The sequence below is a fragment of the Cheilinus undulatus genome, linkage group 16 (genome assembly GCF_018320785.1).
Source record: "Cheilinus undulatus linkage group 16, ASM1832078v1, whole genome shotgun sequence".
Lineage (NCBI taxonomy): Eukaryota > Metazoa > Chordata > Actinopteri > Labriformes > Labridae > Cheilinus > Cheilinus undulatus.
In genome coordinates, this window is record NC_054880.1 from 36,408,549 (window position 1) to 36,436,310 (window position 27,762).

Genomic DNA, 27,762 nt, shown 5'->3' on the forward strand with positions numbered 1-27,762 from the left:
GTTCTCCAAAGACAGAGAGACCGAGACATCATCATGCTGCTGCTCCTCTCCTTGCTTGGCCTGGCTCTGGCTGCAGCATCTCCTCTGGATGAGCCTGACTTCAAGCTCCAGCGTGGAGACTGTCCCATGTTCTGGTACAGCTTCAACGGCGGCTGCTACAAGTACGTGGCAACTGCTAAGACCTGGGCCAAGGCATCGCTCAACTGCGAGGAACAGAGGTCAGGCCTGGTGTCCATCCACAGCATGGAGGAGCAGAACTTTGTCACCGCTCTGATCAGGCGCTTCGACCCCTCTGAGGGCTCAACCTGGATTGGACTCACTGACATCGGCATAGATGGATACTGGATTTGGAGTAATGGCAAGCGGGTCACCTTTACCTTCTGGAGAGATGGAGAACCGAACGGCCACGAATATGAAAACTGTGCTGTGACCAACTATAAATCTTCTCCCAGATGGAGCGACATCTCATGCACTTACACTCACCCCTCCGTTTGTGCATCTTTCCCTCACTAGTGCTGAGCTGACTGTCCATCTCTGCCTGGTTAAAACTGTTAAAAACAAAAGTTTAAAAGCAAAAGAAGTCATTTGATAAACTTTTTATGTAAAAGTTGAATCATTTTGTTTTAAACTCAAACACTTCTTGATTGCCAGTAAAATAATAATTTGCAAAAAAAACTCACTGTATCTTCTCTCTCTCTGTGTTAGCCTCTACTGAACTTTCAGAAGCCTTTGTGGGTTTGAATCATGTCAGCAGATTTCATAAAACAGATGCTAAAGTAATAACATTCATGTCATAGCTGTAATGTTATCTCATTTTGTTTCTGTGTATTTAACTCAAAGAGAATAATAAAAGAGGAGAAATATCATGAAAACAACACGTGAATATAATCTAGGTTTATCTTGCTGTATTGAATAAAAAAAGAAAGCTGTATTAAACTCACCCTTTTTATTGTTTTAATCACATTGATAACTTTTATTTCACTCCCTCTGAATCCACTCTTCCACTGAATTGAACACATAAATAAAGCTGGAGTCCCTGCATTTAGAGCAAGGACTACCATATGGTGAGATTTTTTTTAAATTATGTCTGACTTTGCATTAATAAAAAAACATCCAGATTATAAAAATGCCCTTTTTTAGACTGCTGTCCTGGTTAAATCTGCCCCATGAGGAAGCATTAATGTCCCCTCTGTTTGAATGCACACTGTGAGCAGTTGGCATCGCTATGAAAGCACCTTCTGTCTAGTTTTAGCATGAATAAGAAAGGCAGATCATCACAGTGATCCAGTTTTCTTTCTGTTCATTTTCTTTGGTTGGATATCTAAATAGAGACCCCCAGGTCTAGTGTTGGACTCTGGCCTCTAAATTTAGTGTCACAAGAAATTTCTGACAAGATATTAAACAACATCAAACAAAAAGACTGGTCAAAATTTCAGCTTTAAAGTGTATTTCCCATGAATAATACAAACAGATACTGGACAATAGCCATTTTCACTGATTTGAGATACCGATCAACCCTAAACAGCCATGTAAGAGCTGATTATGTAACCACCAAGGTTATCATAGTTAACTGAAACTCACTAAGTAACTAAAACTAAAATTCAAAAATCATTTTAGTTAACTGAAACTAAATCAAAACTCAAATTACATAGTGTGCTGACAAAACTAACTGAAATAAAATAAAAGCAGAGACAAAATATCCTTAGTTTTAGTCTTTGACACAACCATACTGACTGGCACCTACACCCCAGTCTGGAGGGTGTAAAATGGCCTGATCTGATTGGTTAAGACTTCACACAGTGGTAGTTCTATGTCTGGACTTGTAGTCAAACATCATTATTAAATAAATAAATGATTAGTGAAAAGTAGTCTGTTTTAATATGTTTTTAAAAATCTATGACATTCACTCAGCCCTGACAGGTAACGAAAAAAAAACCCAAAAACATAAACTAATTAAAACCAAACTAAAACAAAGCTTTTCTGCAAAAACTAAACTAAACTAAACTAAACTAAACTAAACTAAACTGAACTGAACTGAACTGAACTAAACTAAACTAAACTAAACTAAACTAAACTAAACTAAACTAAACTAAACTAAACTAAACTAAACTAAACTAAACTAACAAACCTGCAGCAATAAGATATTAAACCAGATCTGAAATTGAACACAGAAAGTAAAAACAAAATAAAAAAAGAAACCAATGAAAAATCCCAAACTCTTATAACCTTCATAACAACGACACTTAATGTAACAAAGAAACGTAATAAAAACTCCTAATATAAAAACTAGGCACCATGTAAATGAAGCATAATGCATGTAAGGACCATAATATAACAACCATGTGCAATGTAATAAGAATGCATAATGTAACACTGATAATGGAAATCATGTGACACAATGGGAAAGGGAAATTTTTCAAAATAAAAGCCCTCTTGTCCAGATTAAATCTTACATAGCCATCCACTGTATTTTACAGCAGGGGTGTATCACAGGGGGAAAAAGGGTTCTTATTACCCGGGCCCACAGTAAGAAGGGGCCCTTGAGAAGCCCTCAATGAAAAGTGTGATTTTATTTACTTTTCTTAGCATTTAGTGTCATTATTGAATCCAAAGTGACTAAATGAATTGGTCAACAGACTAAAATTTGTATCAAATAGAGCAGCGATACTCAACCAAAGAGACAAATTGTTGATAAACAACTTTGCAAGAGCTACAATCTAAGTGGTGAAAGTGGCAAAAATGGGTTAAAGTGGCAATTAAAAAAAAGTTAAAGATGACAGAAATGGTCAAAAAGCATAAAAAAGGGTGAAAAGGGGCAAAATCAGCATAAAAAGCCAAATACTGGGAGAAAAAGTGGCAAAATGTTGGTGAGAAGTGACAAAATATGTTCCCTAAGTGGCAAAAATGGTCACCAAGTAGTAAAAACATGACAGTTAATGAGTGGAGAGTGACTTAAATTGACAAAATTGAAAAGTGGCAAAAATGGGAAAAAAAATTGCAAATAGTATAAAGCAGGATAAAAGAGTCAAAAGCTAGACAAAAAGAAGTGACAAAAATGGGCTTAAAGCAGTTAAAAAAAAATGATTAAAAGTGTCAAAAAATGCAAACAAGGGCAATGAAAATATATAGGCTAATTTAAAATTTGACAATTCAAGGCAACTGTATAAGTGTGGGAAACAAACCTATTAATGTGACTTGCAATGGATAATTTCTGAGGTCAAAGTTTCCATCTATAAAGGTTTTCTGGGGGAATAATATTTTAAATTAAGAAATAAAAGAGCCACAAATCATCACAAAAGAGCCACACCCTGAGTATCACTGAAATAGAGTAAATACAAAACTGGGGGCACCTGCGCTTCCCTTAAAAATGTCCAAATGGTGTTGTCCAGCACAGCAAAATGATGCAAGTAAATGTAGTAGAAATATTGCTTATAAATGGGGTAATTATGGTTCAAAAATACATTAAAATGCAGTGATATCTGTAACATTTGTTGCTTGGCTAGCCGGTTAAGGGCCCTGTTTAATATTCTTGTTAGGGGCCCTAAATCCCTAGCTACACCCCTGTTCTACAGTATCATATTATCTTAGTATGGTGTGTAAAGAATAATGTCAGTAGTAAAAGTACTGGTAAATTAATGGACTACATTAATATTAGATGGAAAATACATGAATTTTAAGAAATAAGCCTGAACTGGAGTATTTATCCATGTACACAGCAAGAGTCAAACTTTCAGTGTTGTTTGGTGTAAGGTTTATTCATTTATATGCCTTCTGGTTTATAAGCCAACATTTAATTGGTTGTTTGTTTTTATTTTGAAATTTTCACCTGTCCCATTGGGTCACATAATTTCTTTACTTCTAGTATTTCATTTAAAAAAAGAAAACAAATTAACAGAACAGAAAAAAAAAAAAAACATCTGACTCTTTTTATTATTATCTTTTTTTTTTTTTTTGCTGCTTTTCTATTTTTGTGACCACAACAAAAAAACAGGAAAAAGGCTTGTATTTCCTTTTTTCTTCTTTCATTGAAAGGGAAAATGAGACAATGGCTAAATTTTTTCTTTTTTTTTTTTTTTTTTATCATTTTCTGTCAAAAATGAAAAAATGGAATAACAAGCGTTTCTAAGGCTCGTTTCAACCAGGAAATGGAACTGCCATTAATGCAAATCAAACTTCATCTTTTCTATTTACACCATATTCCAAATTATTATGCAAATGATTTTTTCTCTTATTTTCCTAAATATTGATGCAAATGACAGAATATGTTTCAAGTCATCAGCTGTTAGAGCCATTTCAAATGTTTTTGAACAAACTTCATAATGATAATTAAAAAAAATAAAATAAAAACCTCAAAATGCACTGTTCCACATTATTATGCATTATTATGAATTTCTTTGCAGGATGTCAGAATATCCTCCCAGAGCTGCAGTTTTGATGTGAACTGCCTTCCACTCTCATAGATCTCTAGTTTGAGGATGCTCCAAAAGTTCTCAATAGGGTTAAAGGTCAGGGGAGGATGGGGGCCACACCATGAGTTTCTCTCCTTTTATGCCCATAGCAGCCAATCACACAGAGGTATTCTTTGCAGCATGAGATGGTGCATTGTCATGCATGAAGATAATTTTTCTACAGAAGGCACGGTTCTTCTTTTTGTACCATGGAAGAAAGTGGTCTGTCAGAAACTCTAGATACTTTGCCGAGGTCATTAGACTAACCATGACACCTGCGTGTCTTTATACTCTGTTTTATATTACAGTTACATTTTTCATAATCTGAAGTACTGCTGGTTTTAAAGCCTCCTACTGTTTTTATTCTTATTCTGTTGTTTTTGCACCAAAACACCAAGTCATATTCCTCATATGTGAAAACATACCTGGCAGTGACTTGATTTTGATTCTCATTAGAGCGGTGAGATATTTTAGCAAGACATTAAACAAATACACTTGTGTGGCTTTGACTTGTGGCAGTGTAATGATTGACAGAGGGGGGCCTTGACTCTATCAAGAGCTGCTCATGTTTCTATCACATGTGTGCAGGTTCTCACAAAGACAGATGCATGCTGGTCTTTGAAGAGTCATGTGGAAACAGAGAGAAAACTGGAATGATCATGTATGCAGGACATGAGGGCCAGAGGTCACAGGGTGTAAATACAAACACCTCTGCGGGAAACCAATAATCTGAAAAACAGAAGGGCTGACGGGTTATAAAGTTACCTACCTACAGTCAAATACATTTAAATCATGACAGCTGTTGTGTTTTCATGTCTTAGTTGAACATTTTGTGATAGATGTTTTTGGGATCCTCTAATGCAGCAGAAGTATAATATTTTCATTCATCCAAAATGCATCATCTTTGATTGGTCTACATGTCTGAGGATGTCTTTATCACCAGATTACAAACACAGCGCTGTCTCATTAACTGCTGACTGGACTTATATCACTAGTTTAATAGTCTATCTTTTTTTTTTTACTTCTAGTTTACTACTGAGACAAAGATCAAGTACAACCAGCATCACAGCATAAAAATGACAGGAAATGAGTTATAGCAGAGCTGTAAAAAAAAGAAAAAACAACTCTGGTTCTTACCATTCCTGTGGAGCAGCAGCACCCCCTGCCATCCAAAGAGAAGCTAGGACAAAGTTCATAGCACCTGTTAGTCTAAGGTTGTCTATCATGCAAGCTCTTACCAGACCTGCCCCTCTTTAAGCTTCAAGATCACATATCAGGTGTATTCAGGGTGGTTTGACTGTGACATCTTTTTTTTCTTTGTGCAAATGGGCCGTTTGTAGATCTGAAGATGAAACGTCACACTTTCTTAAAGTTGTCACTAGAAAATCATCCACAACAAGCTCAAGCTCAGTCAGGTTGGATAGGGAACCCCGTTGGACTGCCATTTTTCAGGTCTCTCCAGAACTGTTCAATAGCGTTCAGGTCAGGTGTCTGGCTGGACCACTCCATGACATTAACAGAGTTGTCCCTCAGCCACTCCTCTGTCTTGGCTGTGTGCTGAGCCCCCCCCCCACCGCGACCCAGAATGGAATAAGTGGTATAGAAAATGAATGGATGGATGGATACTTAAGATTGATGGTTATCTGTGTCCAACTCACCCTAGATGTTTTATAATGATTGTACTTGTGTAGATTGTATAGTTATTACTTTGAAATATTTCTTTAATGGTGCCAGAGCGTTATAACTATGGCAAATAAATGTAATATTAGTTGCATGTTGAGTGTAAAGTTATTTGACGGAATCTAGTGGTGATTCTGTGGATTGCCAGATTGCCTCCTTACTCGTTGCATTCGTGTTTTATTTGGGCCCCAAATGACCTCACTCTTAGTCAGAACGTGGATATGGACAGACACTGTTTTGAGTAAAACTGCTAATAAGGACAATATGTTTTAATATTCATTTATTACTTTGCTTAAGTTGTAGACTGCAGTAATGCTAGACACAAAGTTGGCCCAGCTAGCTAAACAACAAGATATACTCAGTTATATTCATGGAGTTCTTATATAGTAACAGCAACTGTGCAAAAACACTGCGATCGGTGTGAGATGGCACTTAACGTTGCATTTCTGCATTGTGAAAAAGCTCTGATGTCGGTAGCTCTTCTTTTTGACGTGTTGCTTTGTTATAAGTTATTTGCTCAATTTTTTAATTAAAGATGAAGAAAAAGAATGAATGACCGTATGCAGTTTGCACAAGACACAACGTAGCAGAATCGAACTCTACGGTGGCCGAGAGGTCTCACACAAATGCAAATTCAAAACGCTTTGCAAAAAGAAAAAAACACAACGACATTTGAGAAAAACACAAAAACAAAAGTTCACAACACAAATACAAAAACTTGCTGCAGCGCATGAATACAAACACTCAGCACCGTGCATGGATACATAAACTCGGCACAGCGCGGAGGCAAACAGATTGCACAACAGCACAAAAATACAACAACTCGGTGTAGCAGATGCAGGTTAGTAGACGGACCTACTAACCTGCTCATGGCTCTGTTAGCAATAAAGTTACGTAACACAACGCAAACTAACTGAAGACATGCTTGGGTCGAGTAATTAAAGTAAGTAAACACTGTTCATTTGTCACCTCCACTTCTTGCACATTTTATTTTGTAATCAATAAGTTTTAGAAGTAATTTTAACCGGCAAACAGCGTGGACAGCTATGTTTGGGGTCTGATGTACATGACGTAAGCTCAGATGTCAGACGAATGAATGGACTCGATCAATTTGATTTAGATAGTTGTTTACATACATATTAAACTTTACAGGAGGTTACAGTTATTAAAAATTATGGAAAACACACTACAAGTTACATACTGTGAGTACAGAATGAGCAAGTTATGATTTATTTTCAATGTACATTGCATTGCCTTTAATGACAACGTCGCCCCCGCCAAGATGGCCGCCACGTAGGCATGTCGCTTAGCGGGCTGCTACAGCGCGCTAGTGTATCTAGTGTTCTATAGATATCTATGGTGACCACTTTTTATTTGCATCTGCTGCGCCAAGTTGTTGTATTTTTTGAGCTGTTGTGGAATCTGTTTGCCTTCGTGCTGTGCCGAGTTTATGTATCCATGCGCGGCGCTGAGTGATTGTATTCATGCGCTGCAGCAAGTTTTTGTATTTGTGTTGTGAACTTTTGTTTTTGTGTTTTTTTCTCAAATGTTGTTGTGTTTTTTCTTTTTGCAAGACCTCTCGGCCACCGTAGAACTCTGCCATAAAACACCACAGAAGAAGAAGAGGACATTACCCAGCAAGGCCATGGGAAGTAGGGGTGCTGCAGCACCCCCTTGCAGGTGGTAGAAAAATTACATGAACCCTCATGTGAACAGATACAAATTACTAAATACATATTTGAGAAATAATTTAGTTTGGAAAAAAAAAATATTTACAATATTTTGTTTCAGTAGTTATTTTATTTATTGATTTCTTTTAAAAATCAACCTATTTAGAGTATGTTTAAGTCTGGGGTCATGACCTCACGCAAGCTCAGTCACACAACAAAAATGGGATTACAAAAACGGATTTCAGACTTCTTTATGAATCAACGTAAGAGCTAAAGCATGCGGGGAATCGGAATCAACTTCCTGCAGAACTTGGAGTAAAAACAGTGACACCCCAGCGCTTTACCCGAGAGAGAGCCAGGAACTAAGGTTTGTCAAGCTAATATAGCCCAGGAGGCTGCAGCTAGCTCCAACAGGACGAGTGCTGCCGGGGGAGTGGAGGGAGAAGCTAGCGGCTAAAGTACCGCCGGGCCAAGGACAGGTGCGGGAGGACAGCGCGAACTGTTGATCCAACCATGCCAGCCTCAGGACCATGCCTTTCCTGGTAGGCGTTTTGGAGATGTGAACATTAACCCGGACTTTTCAGCCTAGATGGTTTGAAAAATGGAGGCGGCTACTTCACACTGCAGAGACGGACTGTGTTTTTTTGTTTTGCATGCATCAAGGCTGTAGAGAAAAAGCTGGTATCTTTAGAGCAGTACGGGCGGGTGGACATGTTTTTTTGTGGAGAGGGGAGCAGAGACTAACACAACTTGCACTCATGAATATGCATGGAGATACTGTTGAACAATTGGATATACATGATGAGGAGTTTCCTTTGGACTGACAGCATGAGGTAAGATCACCTTTTCAAACACAACATGTAAAGTTCTTCTTTGTTATTAGGTAAATTATCTGATGCCATATCTTGGTCTGTATATATGCCAGTTGTCGATTCCTCAGTGTTAGAGTTTGCAGTGTTGGGGTTTGTTGTAAATCTGGCTTTGTTGACAGCCAGTGCAGAGCTGCTTGTGTGTGAGACATGAGAATAATACTGTGTCTATGATTGCTTGCATGTTTTGTTGTTGTTTCAGTACTGATAGTAAAAACAAAAAAAAAACAAAAAAATCACTTAAAACATCAAATAAGCCTATGCCTGCATTTCATAGTAGTCTTACCTACAGTAAAACCAATTTTAGTCATCTTCCCAGCACTTCTCAAAAGTCACATTTGCTATTAGTTATGCCCCCCCCCAACACACACACACACCCACACACACCCACACACACAAACTTTGACACCCTTGCATTCAAGGACCATTAGAAAACACAGCGGTTTTATGATTACTTCTCAGTGGTGTCTCCTGTAGGACATAAATGTAAAATATCAGTGTTTGGAACTGGTTTAGCACAAAGTGCACACTTCTTTTCCCTTAAACAAAATCAGAGAAAATATAAACAAAATATACATTAGCTTATTTAACCATGGTGCTACATTAACATGAGAGTTCTCTTATGTGTAGAAATAGTAGTTTTATTAATGAGCTGCTATCTGTTTACATGCTAATGCTAACTAGCTTACCATGTGTCTGCTGACTACACGAACATTGCAGACAGTGATCTTTTGTTCATGTTCAGATGTGAGTAGGGATGAGTACGGTGGCCTGGAAGGACAAGAGAGAATAAAGTCTGAAACTATTTTACAAAACTTGAAACAAATTGACATCAACCAAAACATTTTTATCTTTCAAAAAATATTTACAATAGCAAAAAACTTTCACAAATGACAAAATAAATTTACATTTTACAAAATAACTTTGTAAAAAAGTCCAGCACAAAATTACAAACTGGTTCACTTTCAGAGAACTTAAAGAAAAATAACTAGAGTCAAAAAGACAATTACTGAATCACTTTTACAAAACTTGAAACAAATTAACAAAGCCCAACACAAAATCACAAATTCTGAAACACTTTTACAAATTTGTTTCATGTTTTGTAAAAGTGTTTCAGTCTTTGTTATCTGTTTCAGACTTGTAAAATTTGTTTTTAAATTTTTGTAAAATAGTTTCAGACTTTATTTTGTATTGCACTTCCAGGCCATCGTACTCATCCAGACTCACATCACAGCACATAAACAAAAAATCAACACCTGCAGTGTTTGTGTAAACAGCAGACACGTGGTAAGCTAGTTAGCATTAGCATGCTAACAGAGTGCAGCTCATGAATTAAACTACTATTTCTATACTTAGGGTCTGTAACTCTCACATTAAGTTCTACACATGTTCAAAGTCAAAATGCATTTCATTGAGAACTACTGTAAGTGTTTTAAAGCATTAAATAGTTTCACTCTGTAGCACACTCACAGACCCTCGGCCTTAGAGTAGTTTACTTTGCTGAGGTATGTACGGTGGCCAGCTAGGATCTCTACCTCTACAGATGTGCAGTTAAACCAGTTGGTAGTGACGAAGTGACATCAATATGACAGTCATATTGTTTAGTTATTATTATTTCTAATTCTATTACACATAAAAAAGGAGATGGTTGTGGTCTGATGGCTGCCTGGTCAGATTTTCTTTCTGTGCAGCAGAACATCTAAACAACTCTGGAGCATGTGAACGTAGCTTTGTTATCATTTAGGTCAAGCGACATTGTCTTTATCACTTCTATGGAACTTTGATTTATGGATGTATAGATTTTGTTTTATGCCAAAATTCCTGTGAATGTTCCAGAAGTTGATATTGTTATCGATTATAATAACAGTCAGTGTTGTGTTTGTTTCCTTGTTCTGTTTTTACAGTCCTGGTTAATGTTTGCTCACTCATCATGTTTCCCCTTCCAACTAATATTCACGTTTATATTCTAGGCCAGTGGTTCCCAACCTTTTCCAACTCAGAGCCCACTTTTAAATCTCCAAAATTTTCGCGGCCCACCTCCAACCCCATAAACACAGAGGCCATATAATGCGTTCTCAGAGCACTTTTTTTAAAATTAAGATTGAACATAAAGGACTGAACTGAAACATGTTGGAAGCTCCACAGTTGCTAACACAGCATCTGTAAAATGTTGCAACACCTTCAGTATTACAGTTTTCAATGAGCTGTCCACACAGTAAACTCTAGATAACAACAAAAGTTCCTATCTCTCATTTGCTTGTCACGCGTCTAATACTTGAAAGAAAAAAAAACCCAAAATAATGAAAAGAATATTTAAACATTTTTAATATCCTTTTAAATGTAACTGAGTTTTAACATTTAAAACACTGTTCTGTATATTTTTATTTTTATACAATTAAAGTGTCTCATGTTTGTGTACTGTTCTCATATGAAAAATCATTTGATACTAATGTTTATTTAATTTGGTAGACACATGTGGAAAATAAAGATGGAATTTAACAAAAAACTTTGACTTCAAATTGCTTTAGAGATCTTCAATCTACCGCTTCATCTGCTCCAACCTGGACTCCTCAAGGATCAACAGGGTGTCTAAGATACTGACCTTAAAACAAAGAGATTTCATGTTTGAAAGCATTAATCATGTCAAGTCCTGGAAAAGAGTGTTTTGGAGTTGTAAATCCAGACCTACTTTACCTTTTCTTTTTTCCCCAACCAACACATTTAAGGGCAACACATGCAGAGCTGTATCCAGACTGGCCAGGAGTTGGTATGTTAACAAAATTAACAAAGTGTGGATGATATAGACATTACAGAGAAAAACTAATGCCAGTACATGCTGTTTAAATTTTACAAGTAAAGTGAAAACACAAACCATCATGAAATATGTAAGTCATCTGTAAAGATGTAACAAATTTTGATTTTACATGAAAATTTACAAAAACTGAATAAAACTACTATTTCTACACTTTAGAGTCTATAACTCTCACGTTAAGTTCTACACATGTTCATGATCAAAATGCATTTCATTGAGAACTTGTAAAAGTGTTTTTAAGCATAAAACAGTTTCACTCCGTAGCATCAGACACACTCTGCCACTCTCGGCCTTGGAGTATTTTACTTTGCCGAGGTATGTACGGTGGCCAGCTAGGAACTCTACCAGTACAGATGTGCAGTTAAACCAGTTGGTGACAAAGTGACATCAATATGACAGTCACATTGGGTTTTTTTTTTTTTTTTAGTGGTTCAGCATAGATGTTATTTCTAATTCTGTTACAGAAAAAGGAAGATGGTTGTGGTCTGATGGCTGCCTGGTCAGAGCACGTGAACATAGCTTTGTTATCATGCAGGTCAAGCATCATTATCTTCATCACTTTTATGGAACTTAGATGTATGAATTTATGGAGAGATCAGTAATGTTATTTAGTGTCAGTTTTAATAGCTTTAATTATTGTGTTTTGCTTCCTTGTTTTCATTTTACAATCCTGGTTAATATATAGCATCACTATCTAATATATAGATAGTGTTTTATGCCAAAATTGCTATAAATGTTCCAGTGTTTGATAATGTTGTTGATTATCTGCTATAATAACAGTCACTGTTGTGTTTGTTTCCTTGTTCTCTTTTTACAGTTGTGGTTAATGTTTGTTCACTCATCATGTTTCTCGCTCTCTAACAATAATAAATTAACCTTTGTCATCCAAGCTGAACTATGCCATTATTCAAGGGCTAATGTCAAGTTATTACCTCAATATAATGATGAAATCCCACCAACAAGGTCAACACCCTCTCTAAGCAATATAAAAGTAAGAGGCCTGCAGCTCTCTCAAACATTTTCACTCTCATTCCACAGAGAAGATCAAGTTCTCCAAAGACAGAGAGACTGAGACATCACCATGCTGCTGCTCCTCTTCTTGTTCAGCCTGGCTCTGGGTGCTGCACCTCTTTCAGAAGAACCTGACTTCAAGCTCCAGCGTGGAGGCTGTCGCCCGTTCTGGTACAGCTTCAACGGCCGCTGCTACAAGTACGTCTCCACTCCTGTGACCTGGGCTACTGCAGAGCTCCACTGTGTGTCACAGAGAGCCAACCTGGTGTCCATCCACAGTCTGGCGGAGCAGCACTTTGTCAAAAGCCTCATCAGGAACTTTGACCCTTCTGAGAGACCGACCTGGATTGGACTCAGTGACATCCACAGAGAAGGACGCTGGATGTGGTCCGATGGGTTAGAAGTAAACTTTATGTCATGGTTACCAGGTCAGCCAGACAATGACAGAAGAAAGGAACATTGTGCACACATGAACTGGGGCAGTCTTAAGAGATGGAATGACATGTCGTGCAGCAAAAGTTATTCTTTTGTTTGTGCAACCCGCATTTGTTATTAGAGAAGATGTTGAATCTACTCTAAACAGGGATTGTTTAATTGCACGGATTCATCCGTCCCTCTGTATGTTCACAGGCAAAGCAAACAACATGTATCCTCCCAGATCTCTGCTGCTTGAATGGTGGATCAAAGAAAATATGTTAGAATTACTAAAATGTAAGAGTTTTGTAATCTTTAGTTGGCTGAACTGAATTAATTGTGATGAACTCAATAGTGAAAAGAAAAGTGTCTCATGTTTGTGTACTGTTCTCATATGAAAAATCATTTGATACTAATGTTTATTTAATTTGGTAGACACATGTGGAAAATAAAGATGGAATTTAACAAAAAACTTTGACTTCAAATTGCTTTAGAGATCTTCAATCTACTGCTTCATCTGCTCCAACCTGGACTCCTCAAGGATCAACAGGGTGTCTGAGATACTTACCTTAAAACAAAGAGATTTCATGTTTAAAAGCATATAAATCCAACATAGCTATTTCAACTCTATTTCTCTGAGTTGATGAAACTCAATTTTAAGTTCATCAAGTTAACAGCACTTAAACATGCTTTTTTTTCTTTGGACTCAAGTTATCTGACTATCGTCCCATAATCAGCATAGTTTCCCCTGAATGCCTTTTTGCATTAAACCCTTTTGCACCATGAGTGAAATTACCATCTCAGTTAAAGACATCCCTTCACCTATAGGGGCACAATGTTAATGAGCCCGGATTTACTTCCAGAAATATATCACTCATTATACCGATTTCACAGGGCAGGGTGGGAGGTGGACTTTATGTGGGTACCACACAATACAGAGAACAGTGGAAAGTATAAAAGCACTCGGAGAGCGCCGACCTCCGCCATTAGCCCTATCTCCCAATAGAGAAGAATCCTTTAAAAAATTCCTGGATCCAGACGGGGATCCGGATCACTCCCAAAATCGAATCAGTTCTTCCTTATGCCAGTTCAGACATGTCCTGAAAATTTCATCAAAACCCGTCCCTAACTTTTTGAGTTATGTTGCTAACAAACTAACAAACAAACTAACTAACAAACCCTGCTGATCACATAGCCTCCTTGGCGGAGGTAAAAAGGTAATTTTACCTCTAAAAGAAGAGGTTTAATTGTCATAACCAGACTAAGATTTGGGCACTGTGGGCTTAGGAGTGGGCTGGCTCCGATAAGATGTACAGATACGCAGCTGAGTTCCTCACAGAGTGGGAGAATCACAGGCTGGAGTCTTCATATCAGAATCTCAGTAGGGAAGCAATACGCCAACGATACATGTAACCTTCCTAAACCAGCTGTTAGGCCTTCTTTAGAGAGGAGTGTGCCTTTCCAAATCATGTCCAGTCAGTTTCATTTAGCACAGGTGGACTCCAATCATCTGCCACCAGCAAAGTAAACTTCTCCAAAGCTGAGGGTCTGCAAGTGTGTCTGATGCTACAGAGTGAAACTGTTTAATGCTTAAAAACATGTCTAGAGGTTCTAAATAAAATGCATTTTGACTATGAATATCAGTAGAACTTGACATGAGAGTTACAGTTTCTTATGTGTAGAAATAGTAGTTTTATTCATGAGCTGTTACCATGCTAATGCTAACTAGCTTACCATGGGTCTGCTGTTAACACAAACATTGCAGACAGTGATCTTTTGTTTATTTGCAGATGTGAGTCGGGATGAGTACGGTGGCCTGGAAGTGCAATACAAAATCACGATAAGTCTGACACACTTTTACAATGCTTGACACAAATATACGTCAGCCAAACCATTTTTATACTTCATAAAACGAATTTAAAATAGTAAAACACTTTTACAAATGAAACAACAAATTTATTAACCTTTATTTAACCAGGATTTATTCCCACTGAGATACAAAAATCTCTTTTACAAAGGAGTCATGGCCAAGACAGCAGCATTATAAGTTTCAAATCAGTTACAAATCAGCAGCTTTCAGTGGAAAAGCATGTTCACACACTGGTCAAATGTTCCCTGATTCTAGTTTTGAAAACCTCCTAAACTGACACAACACTCAAGTTTAAGATGGCCCTGTAACTCTGACCAAGACGATGGAGCAAAAACATTAAAAGCTTTTTTGTCTCTGATTTACATTAAAAAAAATAATTTTACAAAAATTAAAAAACAAAATCACGAAGACTGACTCACATCTACAAAGCTTGGAAGAAATTTACAAGGTCAGAATCAAAATCACAACGTTTGAAACATTTTTACAAGTCCCAAACAAAATTACAACTCTGGAGCACGTGAACGTAGCTTTGTTATCATTTAGGTCAAGCATCATTATCTTCATCACTTACGTGCCTGGCTCTGGGTGCTGCACCTCCTTCAGAAGATCCTGACCTCATGCTCCAGTGTGGAGGATGTCCTCTGTTCTGGTACAACTTCAACGGCCACTACTATGAGTATGTCTCCACTCCTGTGACCTGGGCTGCTGCAGAGCTCCACTGTATGTCACAGAGAGCCAACCTGGTGTCCATCCACAGTCTGGCGGAGCAGAATTTTGTCAAAACCCTTGTCAGGAACTTTGACCCTTCTGAGAGAATAACCTGGATTGGACTCAGTGACATTCACAGAGAAGGAAGCTGGATGTGGTCCGATGGGTCTGCAGTCAACTTGCCTTTTGGCTTTCAGGACAGCTGGACAACTCTAGAGGGAATGAAAACCGTGCACACACGAACTACGGCCCAGGCTTGAAATGGAATGACGGGCAGTGTGCCGAAATTTTTCCTGTTGTTTGTGAAGCTCGCACAATGTGTGATTGTGGGTAATTCTACTGACTGATTTATCATCTGCTTCAGGGATTTTTACGATGGCCTGCAAGTGCCATACAAAATTACAGTCTTAAACATTTTTACAAAGCTTGGAACAAATTTACAAAACATGATACAAAATTATAGTGTCTGACATTTGGTTCTGCACTTCCAGGCCACCGTAGATTGTTGACGTCCTCATCATGCAGATACATCTGTGCCTCTGTGTTTTCCAGTGATGGGAATAACGGCGTTAAAATAAACGGCGTTATTTTTTTCAGTAATGGGTAATCTAACTAATTACTATTTCCATCGTTACAACGCTGTTACCGTTACCGACAATTAAATGGGGCGCGTTATAAACTAAAGCTCATTGAAGCTCTTGTCGTCTGACTTGGCTCTCAGTCACAGGAGCTGCAAAACTGTTTATTTTTTTTCTTTGGTGAGAGAGGAGGGAGGGACGGGACAACCGCATAAGTGATGATGATTGGCTAAGGCAGAGTAAGTTTTCATGGTAAGCCAATCAGAGGCAGTGTTCAGTTTACACACAACACTACACCACCACACGCGCACACAGCAGCCCTACACACCCTAACTAGCAGAGGTGAGCTGCAGCAATGACGAGTCTGGAGAAAAAGTTGGCGTTTTCAAAGTGGAAGTAGAGACACTACTTTATTCTCCTTGAGGTAAAAGGCAAGAACGTACATGTGAAGTGTACATTATGTCCCAGAAGTGTTTGTGTTTGTGAAGTGTTTGTCCATGTCCATTGTAAGCAACTCTAATCTAATAAAGCATCTCTCAACGGCACACGCTTCTACAAAACTAGTGGCCAAAAACACCACTGATGATGATAGCAGTGTGGCTAACGTGAGCTCCGCTAACAAGGAAGGATACAGAGCCGCGCCTTCCAAGCAGCTAAAGCTGGATTTTTCTGTTCCAGCTTCACAAAAACTTGTGACACCGACTGAACTGAATGGAAAAGTTCTGTGTAAGTACCCACCTATGCAATTCTACTCTATACCAGTGATTCTCAACCTTTCCAGCCAACTGGCTTGTGAAACCTGCTTGGGAAACATCCAAATTCTTAGACATATTTAAACAAAAAAAAAGTAACGCAATAGTTACTTTCCCTGGTAACTAGTTACTTTTATAGTGGAGTAATTCAGTTACTAACTCAGTTACTTTTTGGGAGAAGTAATTAGTAACTATAACTAATTACTTTTTTAAAGTAATGTGCCCAACACTGGTGTTTTCACAGGCAAGTCGAGCAACATAGATGAATCCTCCTAAATGTCTGCTGCTGTGAATGTTAAAACAGTATTTTAGCAGGGTATCCGTGGGGTCTTGAAAAGTAATAAAAGGTGATAAATCAATTTTGGGAAAATCAAGACCCTTAAAAAGTATTAAAAAGTCTTATCACGACTTTATAAAGTCTTACATTTTGAAAGTATTTTTTCTGAATTAGCTGTCCAAGAGTTTGAGTCCTAAAAACATTGTAAAAGTGTGTGAATTTATTCATTTTTATTAAAAAACAAAGATGAACAGGTACATAAAAAACTAGGCTATTGTGGATGGCTGATCGGCAACATAATGGGAAAGTGCAAATTTGCAGAGTCCTGGCTGGAAATGCCGGACTTCAAAGACTAGTTGCAGTCAGTCGAGGGGAATGTCACGGAGGCATATTGTACATTATGCAAGAGGAAGATAAGCATTGTGTCAATGGGAATTAACTCGCAGCTCTATCCCAGCCTATTTGAATTTTGTTGTATCACAGTGGTCTATAGTCTTTATCACAAACTAAAACTGTTAAGTTAAAAATATCACTGATGTAAATGGTTACAGCTTGAAGTGGTGGTGAGGTATTAAAAATATTGAGAAGGTCTTGAAAAAGTCTTAAAAAGGTATTAAAATTAACTTCAAGATTCCTGCATATACCCTGTTTAGAGTCTTACTAATGAACTGTACTGAGCAGATTAAATGTGCTGAAATCAATAAGAATACAGTCTTTCATATATGCAGTCATTTGATACTAATGTTTGTTTTGTATTTTTAGTAGATAACATATGAAGCCTGTAATGTACTTTGGTTGGTTGAGGTTGTTGCATTTGAGATCTTAAATCTATCAATTCATCTGCTCAAATGGAGGCTCCCTGTAGATCAATGAATTATTTAAAAAACTCCAAAAAACAAATAAATTTAGCATTTTATAAACATATTGAAAGACATGTAAAGTAATAGAAAATGCCTGTTTTGGAGTGATAAAGTTAGTATGATCCCTGGACATGAAGACACAATACAACAGCTGCCAGAGATTAAAATCAAAGCAAACTCTACAACAGTTCATCTGCATCACAGAATAAAACACATTTAAAACTACATTTCATTCTTTTTAAGACTGGTGCACACAGAGGTTATAATCCTATTACTGTTGTTTCTAGAGGACAAAACATGCAGAGGTTGAACCACATGGGTGTCCAGATCAGGGTTGGAATTAAACTTTTTTTGTCTACCTGCTCCTGTAGCTGATGGATTAAATAATCTACCAGTCACAAACATTTTTCATTATGTTATGAGGTATCATATAAAGAAGCCAGAGGATATTCATGTTTTAAAAACATTTAGAATTGCCATCTCAATTCATTAATTTAGCCTAAAATGGCTCAGCTACACAAAAAACAGCACATTTGTTCCTAACAATTAAAATATTCCTTTGAAAACCACTGAAAATGCCCTATTTGTCCAGATTTTATTGTAAAATAAACTAATGCATTCCTCTAAGTTAACATCACATTTTTACTACTTGCTTTCAATTCTTTATTTTTATGTTTATCCACCAGATGGTGCTACTTTTTCCCATTCAAGACATGCTGCAAATTTAACACTTTTTACTGTTTTCTGCAAGGAATGACAAGAAATGTTTGAGTAATGGTGTGTTTATGTGTATGTGGGTGCATTATAGTTGAGTTCTTGTGTTTTGTTCTACTAAAATCAGTGGAGTTGTGTTAACATATTGGCCTTTAAAGGGTAAAAAAAAACCCCAGAAGTATAAGTATTTGATATGCATATTTCAGGCTGAAGTAGTTTTAGAAGACTCATTTAACCCAGATTAAAAAAAATGCAGTTTCGAAATGATTTTATTTATCAAGGGGAAATAATCCAACCCTATCTGGCCCTATGTGAAAAAGTAATTGCCCCCCTTGTTAAATTATGAGTTAACTGTGATTAACCACAGTTCTTGGAAAGCTGAATTCAATTTCACTGACCACATCCAGGCCTGATTAGTTGAATCAAGAAATCTCTTAAATAGAAGCTTTCAGACAAAGTGAAGTGGGCTACAAGATCTAAAAAACAATGATGCCACTGTCTAAAGAAATTCAAGAACAAATGAGAAACAAAGTGATTAAAATCTATCAGTCTGGAAAAGGTTACAAAGCCATTTCCAAGGCTTTGGGACTCCAGCAATAAATGGTCAGAGCCATTATCCACAAACGGAGAGAGCTGTGAACAGTGGTGAACCTTCCCAGGAGTGGTTAACCCAACCAAAATTACTCCAAGAGTGCAACCACGACTCATCCAGGAGGTCACAAAAGAACCCAGAACCCCATCCGAAGACCTGCAGGCCTCACTGGCCTCAGTTAAGTTCAGAGTTCATGACTCAACCATAAGAAAGACACTGGGCAAAAATGACATCCATGGGAGAGTTCCAAGGCCAAAACCACTGCTGACAAAAAAGAACACAAAGGCTCATCTCCCATTTTCCAAGAAACATCTTGATGATCCCCAAGACTTTTGGAGAAATATTCTGTGGACTGAACAGACAAAAGCTGAACTTTCTGGAAAGTGGAGTACATCTGTAGTAAAGATTACAGCATTCCATAAAAAGAACATCATGTCAGCAGTCAAACATGGTGATGGCAGTGTGATGGTCTGGGGCTGCTTTGCTGCTTCAGGACCTGGACCACTTGCTGTTATTGATGGAAAAATGAATTCTGCTGTCTACCAGAAAATCCTGAAGGCGAACGTCCTGCTATCAGTTCATGACCTCAAGCTCAAGAGCTCTTTGGTTATGCAGAAGGACAACAACCAGAAACATACTAGCAAGTCCACAGCACTACCCACTGAAGAAAGCCAAAGTAAATGATTGAAAATGGATTAAAAATGGGCAAAAAGATGCTTATTCTCAGATCTAACACTGTGGATATATCTTTAAAGACCCCGAAATCTCACCAAATTTCCGGGCTCGCTAGAACAGTGTCCGTAAGGGCTATGGAGACATTGAGAGTAGCAAACGAACGGCAATATAGTCATCTTTCAGAAGAAAAAAAGAGTGCCTATGACTTATGGTTCAAAAGTTATTAATGTTTTTCTAAACTGTGTCACTTCTTGTTGTATATGATAACGCTGTCCTCAGAGACCCCAGGAACTCAGCCAAGTTAAGGGCTCACTAGAAAATGTTCTGTAAGAACTATGAATGCATGAAGAACATATTTAGAAAGGCACCAACATAGAGCTTTCACAGAAAAAAAGAAGTTCGCGTCTAAGATTTACAGTTCAAAAGTCACCAAGCAATTTACAAAGGGGTGTACCTGCGGCACAGACCCATGCCGCGTGAGCTCTAATAGTTAATATAACTTTGAAATAAACGCACTGTCTGCTATTCTGAATATTTAACACTGTCAGAAACTGTACAAAATAGGAGCGGGATTTGACTTAACTAGAAATTCCATAACAACTGTTCATTTTGTGATACAAGCATGAAATTTGGTACAGTTATAGCCAAAGGCATTCCCAAAAGATGTGGATATGGAGGCATCTCAAATTTTCAACATGGCATCCATGGCAGCCATTTTTCAAAATGACCACCAATGATAACTGTTTTCTTATCAATTTTCTTATCAGGAATGGATATTTACTGATATTAAGGACCTAATTAGTTTAATTTGTCTGCCATACCATTGGAGAGGGTGGAGGTTAGGGAAGAAATTGGCTATTACATTTTACCCTAAGTTTGATATAAACTTGAAACTTGAATTGGGTTTCAAATCAATGTTTTTGATCAGTAAAATAACTATGTACAATTTACACTAACTTGTATATACACTTGCAACTTGAATTAAGTTTCAGATCAGTGTTGTGTGTTGTCAATGTCAATGCCTCTGCCTTGTCTTCTTGGCATTTAATACAGAGCGTCCAGTCATTCTTAGCTATCCAAGAAGTTGATGGCCTTTGACCATCAAAATGCACAAGTTTGAAGTTCTTTGACAATTTTATCGTCATTATCTGACAGTAAAGGTCGAGGAGTTATCCTTTTACCACCTTGCCGAAGAAACACACATTCAGGTATGGGATACAACTAGGTTCAGATATAAAAATTGACCTACACCTAGCCCAGTCGTTCTTCCAGAGCCATTTAATTCCTGTGCAATCTGTACACCATCCAAGTAACTACATGAAGTCATGTAAAGCCTGTTACCCTTGGCTCAGCTCTTCTGTGCTGGCACATCCTGTCAATTCAGGTGCAGCTATCTAATAGTGGTCATGGACGAAAGTATTGGCACCACTGGAATTTTTCCAGAAAATACACCATTTTTGGTATAAATATGTTTATTTCATTTCTGTGAATTGGAACAACACAAAAAAGCAGCAGAAGAAGCCAAAATTGACATAATTTTACACAAAACTCAAAAATAGGCCAGACAAAATGATTGTCCCCCTTTTAAAACTGTGGGTAAATCATTTTATTTCCAGCATGTGATGCTCGTTTAAACTCACCTGTGGCAGTAACAGGTACTGGCAATCTAGAAATCACACCTGAAGCCAGTTAGAATGTATAAAAGTTGACTCAACCTTTGTATTGTGTGCCTGTGTGTGTCACACCAAGCATGGAGAAGAGAAAGAAGAGCCCAGAATTGTCTGAGGACTGAAGAAGTAAAATTGAAGAAAAATATGAACAATTTCAAGGTCACAAGACCATCTCCAGAGATCTTGAAATTCCTTTGTCCACTGTGCGTAATATAATCAAGAAGTTTATAACCCATGGAACTGTGGCTAATCTCCCTGGACGTGGACGGTAGAGAAAAACTGACAAAAGAATGCAACGCAGGATAGTTGGAATGGTGGGTAAACATCCTCAGTCAACTTCCACACAAATTCAGGCTGTCCTGCAGACTCAGGGTGCAAAACAGTCAGCTCGGACCATATGTCGTCATCTGAATGAGATGAAGCGTTATGGCAGGAGACTGAGGAGAACCCCACTGCTGACAAAGAGACATAAAAAAGCCAGACTGGAGTTTGCAAAAATGTACCTGAGTAAGCCTCAATCCTTCTGGGAGAACATTTTGTGGACAGATGAGACTAAGGTAGAGCTTTTTAGAAAAGCAGGTCGTTCTACTGTTTACAAAAAACAGAATGAGGCCTACAAAGAAAAGAACACAGTACCTACAGTCAAACATGGTAGAGGTTCAAAGATGTTTTGGGGTTATTTTGCTGCCTCTGGCACTGGGACTGTGTGCAAGGAATCATGAAATCTGGAGACTCTCAAAAGATTTTGGGCCGCAATGTAGGGCCCAGTGTCAGAAAGCTGGGTCTGCGTCAGAGGGTGTTCCAGCAGGATAATGACCCCAAACATACCTCAAAAAGCACCAAGAAATGGTTGGAGACAAAGCGCTGGAGAGTTCTGAAGTGGCCAGCAATGAGTCTGCAGATATTTTGTTTTATTTTACGAATGTTATCTAGGCTATTAAAGTCCTTTATACTTGTGTATATAAATCATGAAAACCTACCACTGCAATAATTATATAAAAAGGTTATGAGGAGTTCTGTCCAGTGAAAAATCTCCACACTGGAGTCAGCCATTGCAATCAGCTAGTGCCTGCAAGAGCACATAACCAGTAGCAAAATAATGACAAAAACACAGAGGCTTTCTGGGTATGAAATAAAAACACTTCAAACATTTTTGACAGTGCATACGTTTGAGCCCAAATTGTTTTGTGGCTATTTTCACCAAAAACTCGTTAAATTCCAGGGAGAAACTGTACCCATCTGTTACACTGTATAGCCTAGCTTTCTGGGATCAATGCTCACTGAAGTCATTGGAGGCTAATGCAACTACTAATTCTAGGTACCTCATATGACTCAACTTTAAAAATACTAAAATATTCCTTTAAAGCATCTGGTGACTGCCTCATAGTGTCTCATGACCCCCAAGAGGGGTCTCGACCCCCACGCTGAGAACCACTGCAGTAAGGGACAACACAGGACAGGAAGAGCAGACATGTTTATTTTAATTGAGGTCAAATTTGCAACATAATGAGACATTTATCCAGCTTTAATAAGAACGTTCATGAAATGACATCTGTATGTACAGTTGCACTTTTGCATCCTTGTCACAGACATACATCAATCTTCAAAATAATAAAACAACTTCAGGCTCACAGAGATGCTGTACATTATGATTCTACTTGTTGAGCCATTTTGAGTCAAATGTAGGTCTAAAATAATTTGCTAGTCTGAACAGTCATTTCAGAAAGTTCAGACTGGTATCAGATCAGTACTCGGTATCGGCCGATACCCAACACCTTGGTATTGGAATCATATCAGGAAGGAAAAATGGTATAGGAGCATCCCTACTTCTTTGTGGATATCACTGAATCCGATCCAGGTTAGTCCCTTGTTGTGGTCAAAGTTCCTGATCAGAGCTCTTACACCTGATAGGTTAATCATAGAGCACTTCTCTCTTGACTGACATCTGTCAACTCTCATCAGTGAATGATGCATTCAAGGACTGTTCGAAAAGATAGGGTTTTTCTGATAACTTCTCAATGGTGTCTCCTGTAGGACATAAATGTGACATATTACAGAAAATACAGTGTTTGGAACTGGTTTAGCCCAAAGTGCACACTTCTTTTAACTTAATCAAAATGAGAGAAAATGTAAACAAAATATACATTAGTACATTTAACCATGGTGCTACATTAACGTGAGAGTTACAGTCTCTTATGTGTAGAAATAGTGATTTTTTTATTAGCTGCTATCTGTTTACATACTAATGCTAACTAGCTTACCATGTGTCTGCTGACTACACAAACATTGCAGACAGTGATCTTTTGTTCATGTTCTGATGTGAGTAGGGATGAGTACGGTGGCCTGTAGTACAAGAGAAGATAAAGTCTGAAACTATTTCACAAAACTTGAAACAAATTGACATCAACAAAAACATTTTGATCTTTCAAAAAACAAATTTACAAGAGCAAAAGAAACTCTTACAAATGACAAGTGTACTGCCCTGTCTGCACGTATCCATGTACAGAGTTAGACAGTCAGATAACACTTTAAAGGCCTCCAATGAAACACAAGGCTTGACTTTTCTTGGCTTTACTGAAGTGTTCCTTTATACAATTTTCTTATTGTTTTGTTTCCTTTTGTAAAACTGTAGGATCACACAAAAAATAAAAAATGAATCAGTCCAAAGCTCTGCATATGCGTACATTAAGTCACAAACAAGCAACTGTATGAAAGTACAGCTGATTCAACACAAATCTGCCAGCTAACCAAAATAGCAGCTACGATCAATCAGCTTGTAAAGTTAGCATTAGCTAGCAATGGGCATGTAAAACGTAAACACCATAAACATCCTTATGTGAAATTTCTCTAAACATTTTAACACATGTATAATCACTTAAACACAAAACTTACAGACAAATGGTCCCCAAGGCGAAAGCGTACCAGTAAACCATTCAGCAACACAAGATCATGCTCTCTCTGTGTCCTGCCTGCCTGCTTCATTTCAGCATGTCTGACTAAAAGTGAAACTTAACTGACACTTGAAACCTAAATGACAATGACCACTAGATGGCAGCCCATAAACATGAACTTGTGTAAATATTTCGCTTTTATTACTTTTTAACTTTTAGCATTTAAACTAACTGTCTTTATATTAAAGGCGGCACAACAAGATACATTTACATTTTACAAAATAATTTTGAAAAAAGTCCAACACAAAATTACAAACTGGTTCACTTTCAGGTAACTTGAAGAAAAAATTACTATGGTCAGTAAAACAATTACTGAATTTTACAAAACTTGAAACAAATTAACAAAGCCAAACACAAAATCACAAATTCTGAAACACTTTAACAAATTTGTTTCATGTTTTGTAAAAGTGTTTCAGTTTTTATTTGTTTCAGACTTTTAAAAATTGTTTTTAAATGTTCATAAAATAGTTTCAGACTTAATTTTGTATTGCAGGCCACCGTACTCATCCAGACTCACACCTGAACAGCACATAAACAAAAGATCACCGTCTGCAATGTTTGTGTAACCAGCAGACACATGGTAAGCTAGTTAGCATTAGCATGCTAACAGAGTGCAGCTCATGAATAAAACCATTTCTGCACAAGAGTCTGTAACTCTCAGGTTAAGTTCTACTGATGTTTAAAGTCAAAATGCATTTTATTGAGAACTTCTAGAAGGGTTTTAAAGCATTAAACAGTTTCACTCTGTAGAATCAGACACACTCAGCCTTGGAGTAGTTTACTTTGCTGAGGTATGTATGGAGGCCAGCTACGAACTCTACCTCTACAAATGTGCAGTTAAACCAGTTGGTGACAAAGTGACATCACTATGACAGTCACACTGGTTTGTTTTTAACAGTTCAGCATAGATGTTAGTTCTAATTCTGTTACAGAAAAAGGAAGATGGTTGTCTGATGGCAGCCTGGCAGGGTTGCCAGGTCTGGGTGACAAATATAGCCCAACGGCCAATAAAAACTAACCCAAAACCAAGCCCAATGCTGGAATTCAACATAAGCCATTAAAGCCACTGCAACATCACATATATCGCTCTTGTGCGTGCAGGTGTACTGTTTGTGTATGTCTATGTGCCAGTGTGGCACAGAGGATCTTTGGCTGTGTGCCATGTTCTATGTTTTCCTGCTGCTCTGCTGGTTGATTTAGTTGTATTTGAGGGTAAATGATGTCGTGTATTCTGCTTTGGATAGTATATACACATACACAAGAGATCAAAAATGGGTCTGCTCAACCCGCGGACAAAAAAATCTACCCGCAGCAGTTCATAAAAAGTAGCCCAATTCTGCGGGAAAACTGCAGACCTGGCAACCCTGCTGCCTGGTCAGAGCACATGAACATAGCTTTGTTATCATGCAGGTCAAGCATCATTATCTTCATCACTTTTATGGAACTTAGATTTATGAATTTATGGAGATTCCAGTAATGTTATTTAGTATCAGTTTTAGTAACTTTAATTGTTGTGTTTTGCTTCCTTGTTTTCATTTTACAATCCTGGTTAATGTTTGTTCACTCATCATGATTCTCACTCCCTAACAATAACAAATTCACCTTTGTCATCTAAGCTGAACTAGGTTATTATTCAAGGGCTAATGTCACGTTATTTCCTCAATATGATAATGGAATCACACAAACAGGGTCAACACCCTCTCTAAGGATATAAAAGTAAGAAACCTGCAGCTCTCTCAAACATTTTCACTCTCATCCCACAGGGAAGATCAAGTTCTCCAAAGACAGAGAGACTGAGACATCACCATGCTGCTGCTCCTCTTCTTGTTCAGCCTGGCTCTGGGTGCTGCACCTCTTTCAGAAGAACCTGACTTCAAGCTCCAGCGTGGAGGCTGTCGCCCGTTCTGGTACAGCTTCAACGGCCGCTGCTACAAGTACATCTCCACTCCAGTGAACTGGCTTTCTGCAGAGCTCCACTGTGTGTCACAGAGAGCCAACCTGGTGTCCATCCACAGTCTGGCAGAGCAGAACTTTGTCAGAAGCCTCATCAGGAACTTTGACCCTTCTGAGAGACCGGCCTGGATTGGACTCCATGACGTCCACAGCCGTGGAGGACGCTGGTCAGATGGGACAGCAGTCAACTTCAGGTTTTGGTTACCAGGCGAGCCAAACAATCAGAAAGGAAGGGAGCACTGTGTACACATGAACTGGGGCAGTCTTAAGAGATGGAATGACATACCATGCGGCAACGGATACGCTTTTGTTTGTGCAACCCGCATTTGTTATTAGAAAGATGTTGAATCTACTCTAAACAGAGATTGTTAAGTGCACAGATTCATCTGTGCCTCTGTATGTGCACAGGCAAGTCAAGCGAAGTGTATCCTCCCAAATCTTTGCTGCTTGAATGGTGGATCAAAGAAAATATTTTAGAATTATTAAAATGTGATTTGTAATCTTTAGTTGGCTGAACTGAATTAATTGTGATGAACTCAATAGTGAAAAGAAAAGTGTCTCATGTTTGTGTACTGTTCTCATATGAAAAATCATTTGATACTAATGTGGTAGACACATGTGGAAAATAAAGATGGAATTTAAGAAAAAACCTTTGACTTAAATTGCTTTAGAGATCTTTAATCTACTTCTTCATCTGCTCCAACCTGGACTCCTCAAGGATCAACAGTGTCTAAGATACTTACCTTAAAACAAAGAGATTTAGTGTTTTCAAAGCATAAACTGAAAGATGTGTTAAGTCCTGGAAAAGAGTGTTTTGGAGTTGTAAATCTTTGCTGAGACGTTTCTACAGCTTGACTGGAATCCACCTGTGGTGAATTAAACTAATTGGACATGATTTGGAAAGGCACACACCTCTCTACAATGTAAAAACTAACATTTGTTAACTTTTTAACTACGTTATTTGGGATCTGTTATAAATAACTATGACAAACAGGTTACTTGTACTCCATGGCCATAAAAGCTGAAGAACTCAATTTACTGAAGTTAACTTGTTTTAAACAAATTAAGTATTTAGATCTTGTAAATTTTTCTCAGCACTGTCAAACTTCACAGTAAAAGGTAGTTCAAAAGTTGTGAGTTGTGTTTCCTTCAAAATCCAAAATAACTATTTCAACTCTATTTCTCTGAGCTGATGAAACTCAGTTTTAAGTTCATCAAGTTAACAGCACTTAAACTTGCTTTTTTGTCCTTGCAGTCA

The 27,762-nt window shown here is 37.9% G+C and overlaps 2 protein-coding genes and 1 pseudogene across 3 annotated transcripts; all 3 read left to right on the plus strand.

Annotated features, from left to right (window-relative positions):
• On the plus strand, nucleotides 1-863 carry LOC121524416 (ladderlectin-like). The gene has a single exon (XM_041809790.1). The coding sequence runs from the start codon at nucleotides 34-36 to the stop codon at nucleotides 511-513; it is 480 nt and encodes a 159-aa protein (XP_041665724.1). The 5' UTR covers nucleotides 1-33; the 3' UTR covers nucleotides 514-863.
• Nucleotides 864-8,019: 7,156 nt separating this feature from the next.
• On the plus strand, nucleotides 8,020-27,034 carry LOC121523308 (ladderlectin-like). 2 transcript variants are annotated; one of them, XM_041808128.1, is made up of 2 exons: nucleotides 8,020-8,631; nucleotides 26,315-27,034. In XM_041808128.1, exon 2 carries the CDS (start codon nucleotides 26,358-26,360, stop codon nucleotides 26,838-26,840), a length of 483 nt encoding a protein of 160 aa, XP_041664062.1. In that variant the 5' UTR covers nucleotides 8,020-8,631; nucleotides 26,315-26,357; the 3' UTR covers nucleotides 26,841-27,034. The 2 variants fall into 2 exon arrangements, with proteins under 2 accessions (XP_041664062.1, XP_041664061.1); XM_041808127.1 differs by lacking the exon at nucleotides 26,315-27,034 and adding an exon at nucleotides 12,518-13,354.
• On the plus strand, nucleotides 14,213-15,816 carry LOC121523427 (annotated as a pseudogene).
• Nucleotides 27,035-27,762: the final 728 nt, after the last annotated feature.

Excerpts from the sequence above, each read along its gene's own strand:
- LOC121524416 (XM_041809790.1), top strand. The coding sequence starts at position 34 with ATGCTGCTGCTCCTCTCCTTGCTTGGCCTGGCTCTGGCTGCAGCATCT.
- LOC121523308 (XM_041808127.1), top strand. The coding sequence starts at position 12,561 with ATGCTGCTGCTCCTCTTCTTGTTCAGCCTGGCTCTGGGTGCTGCACCT.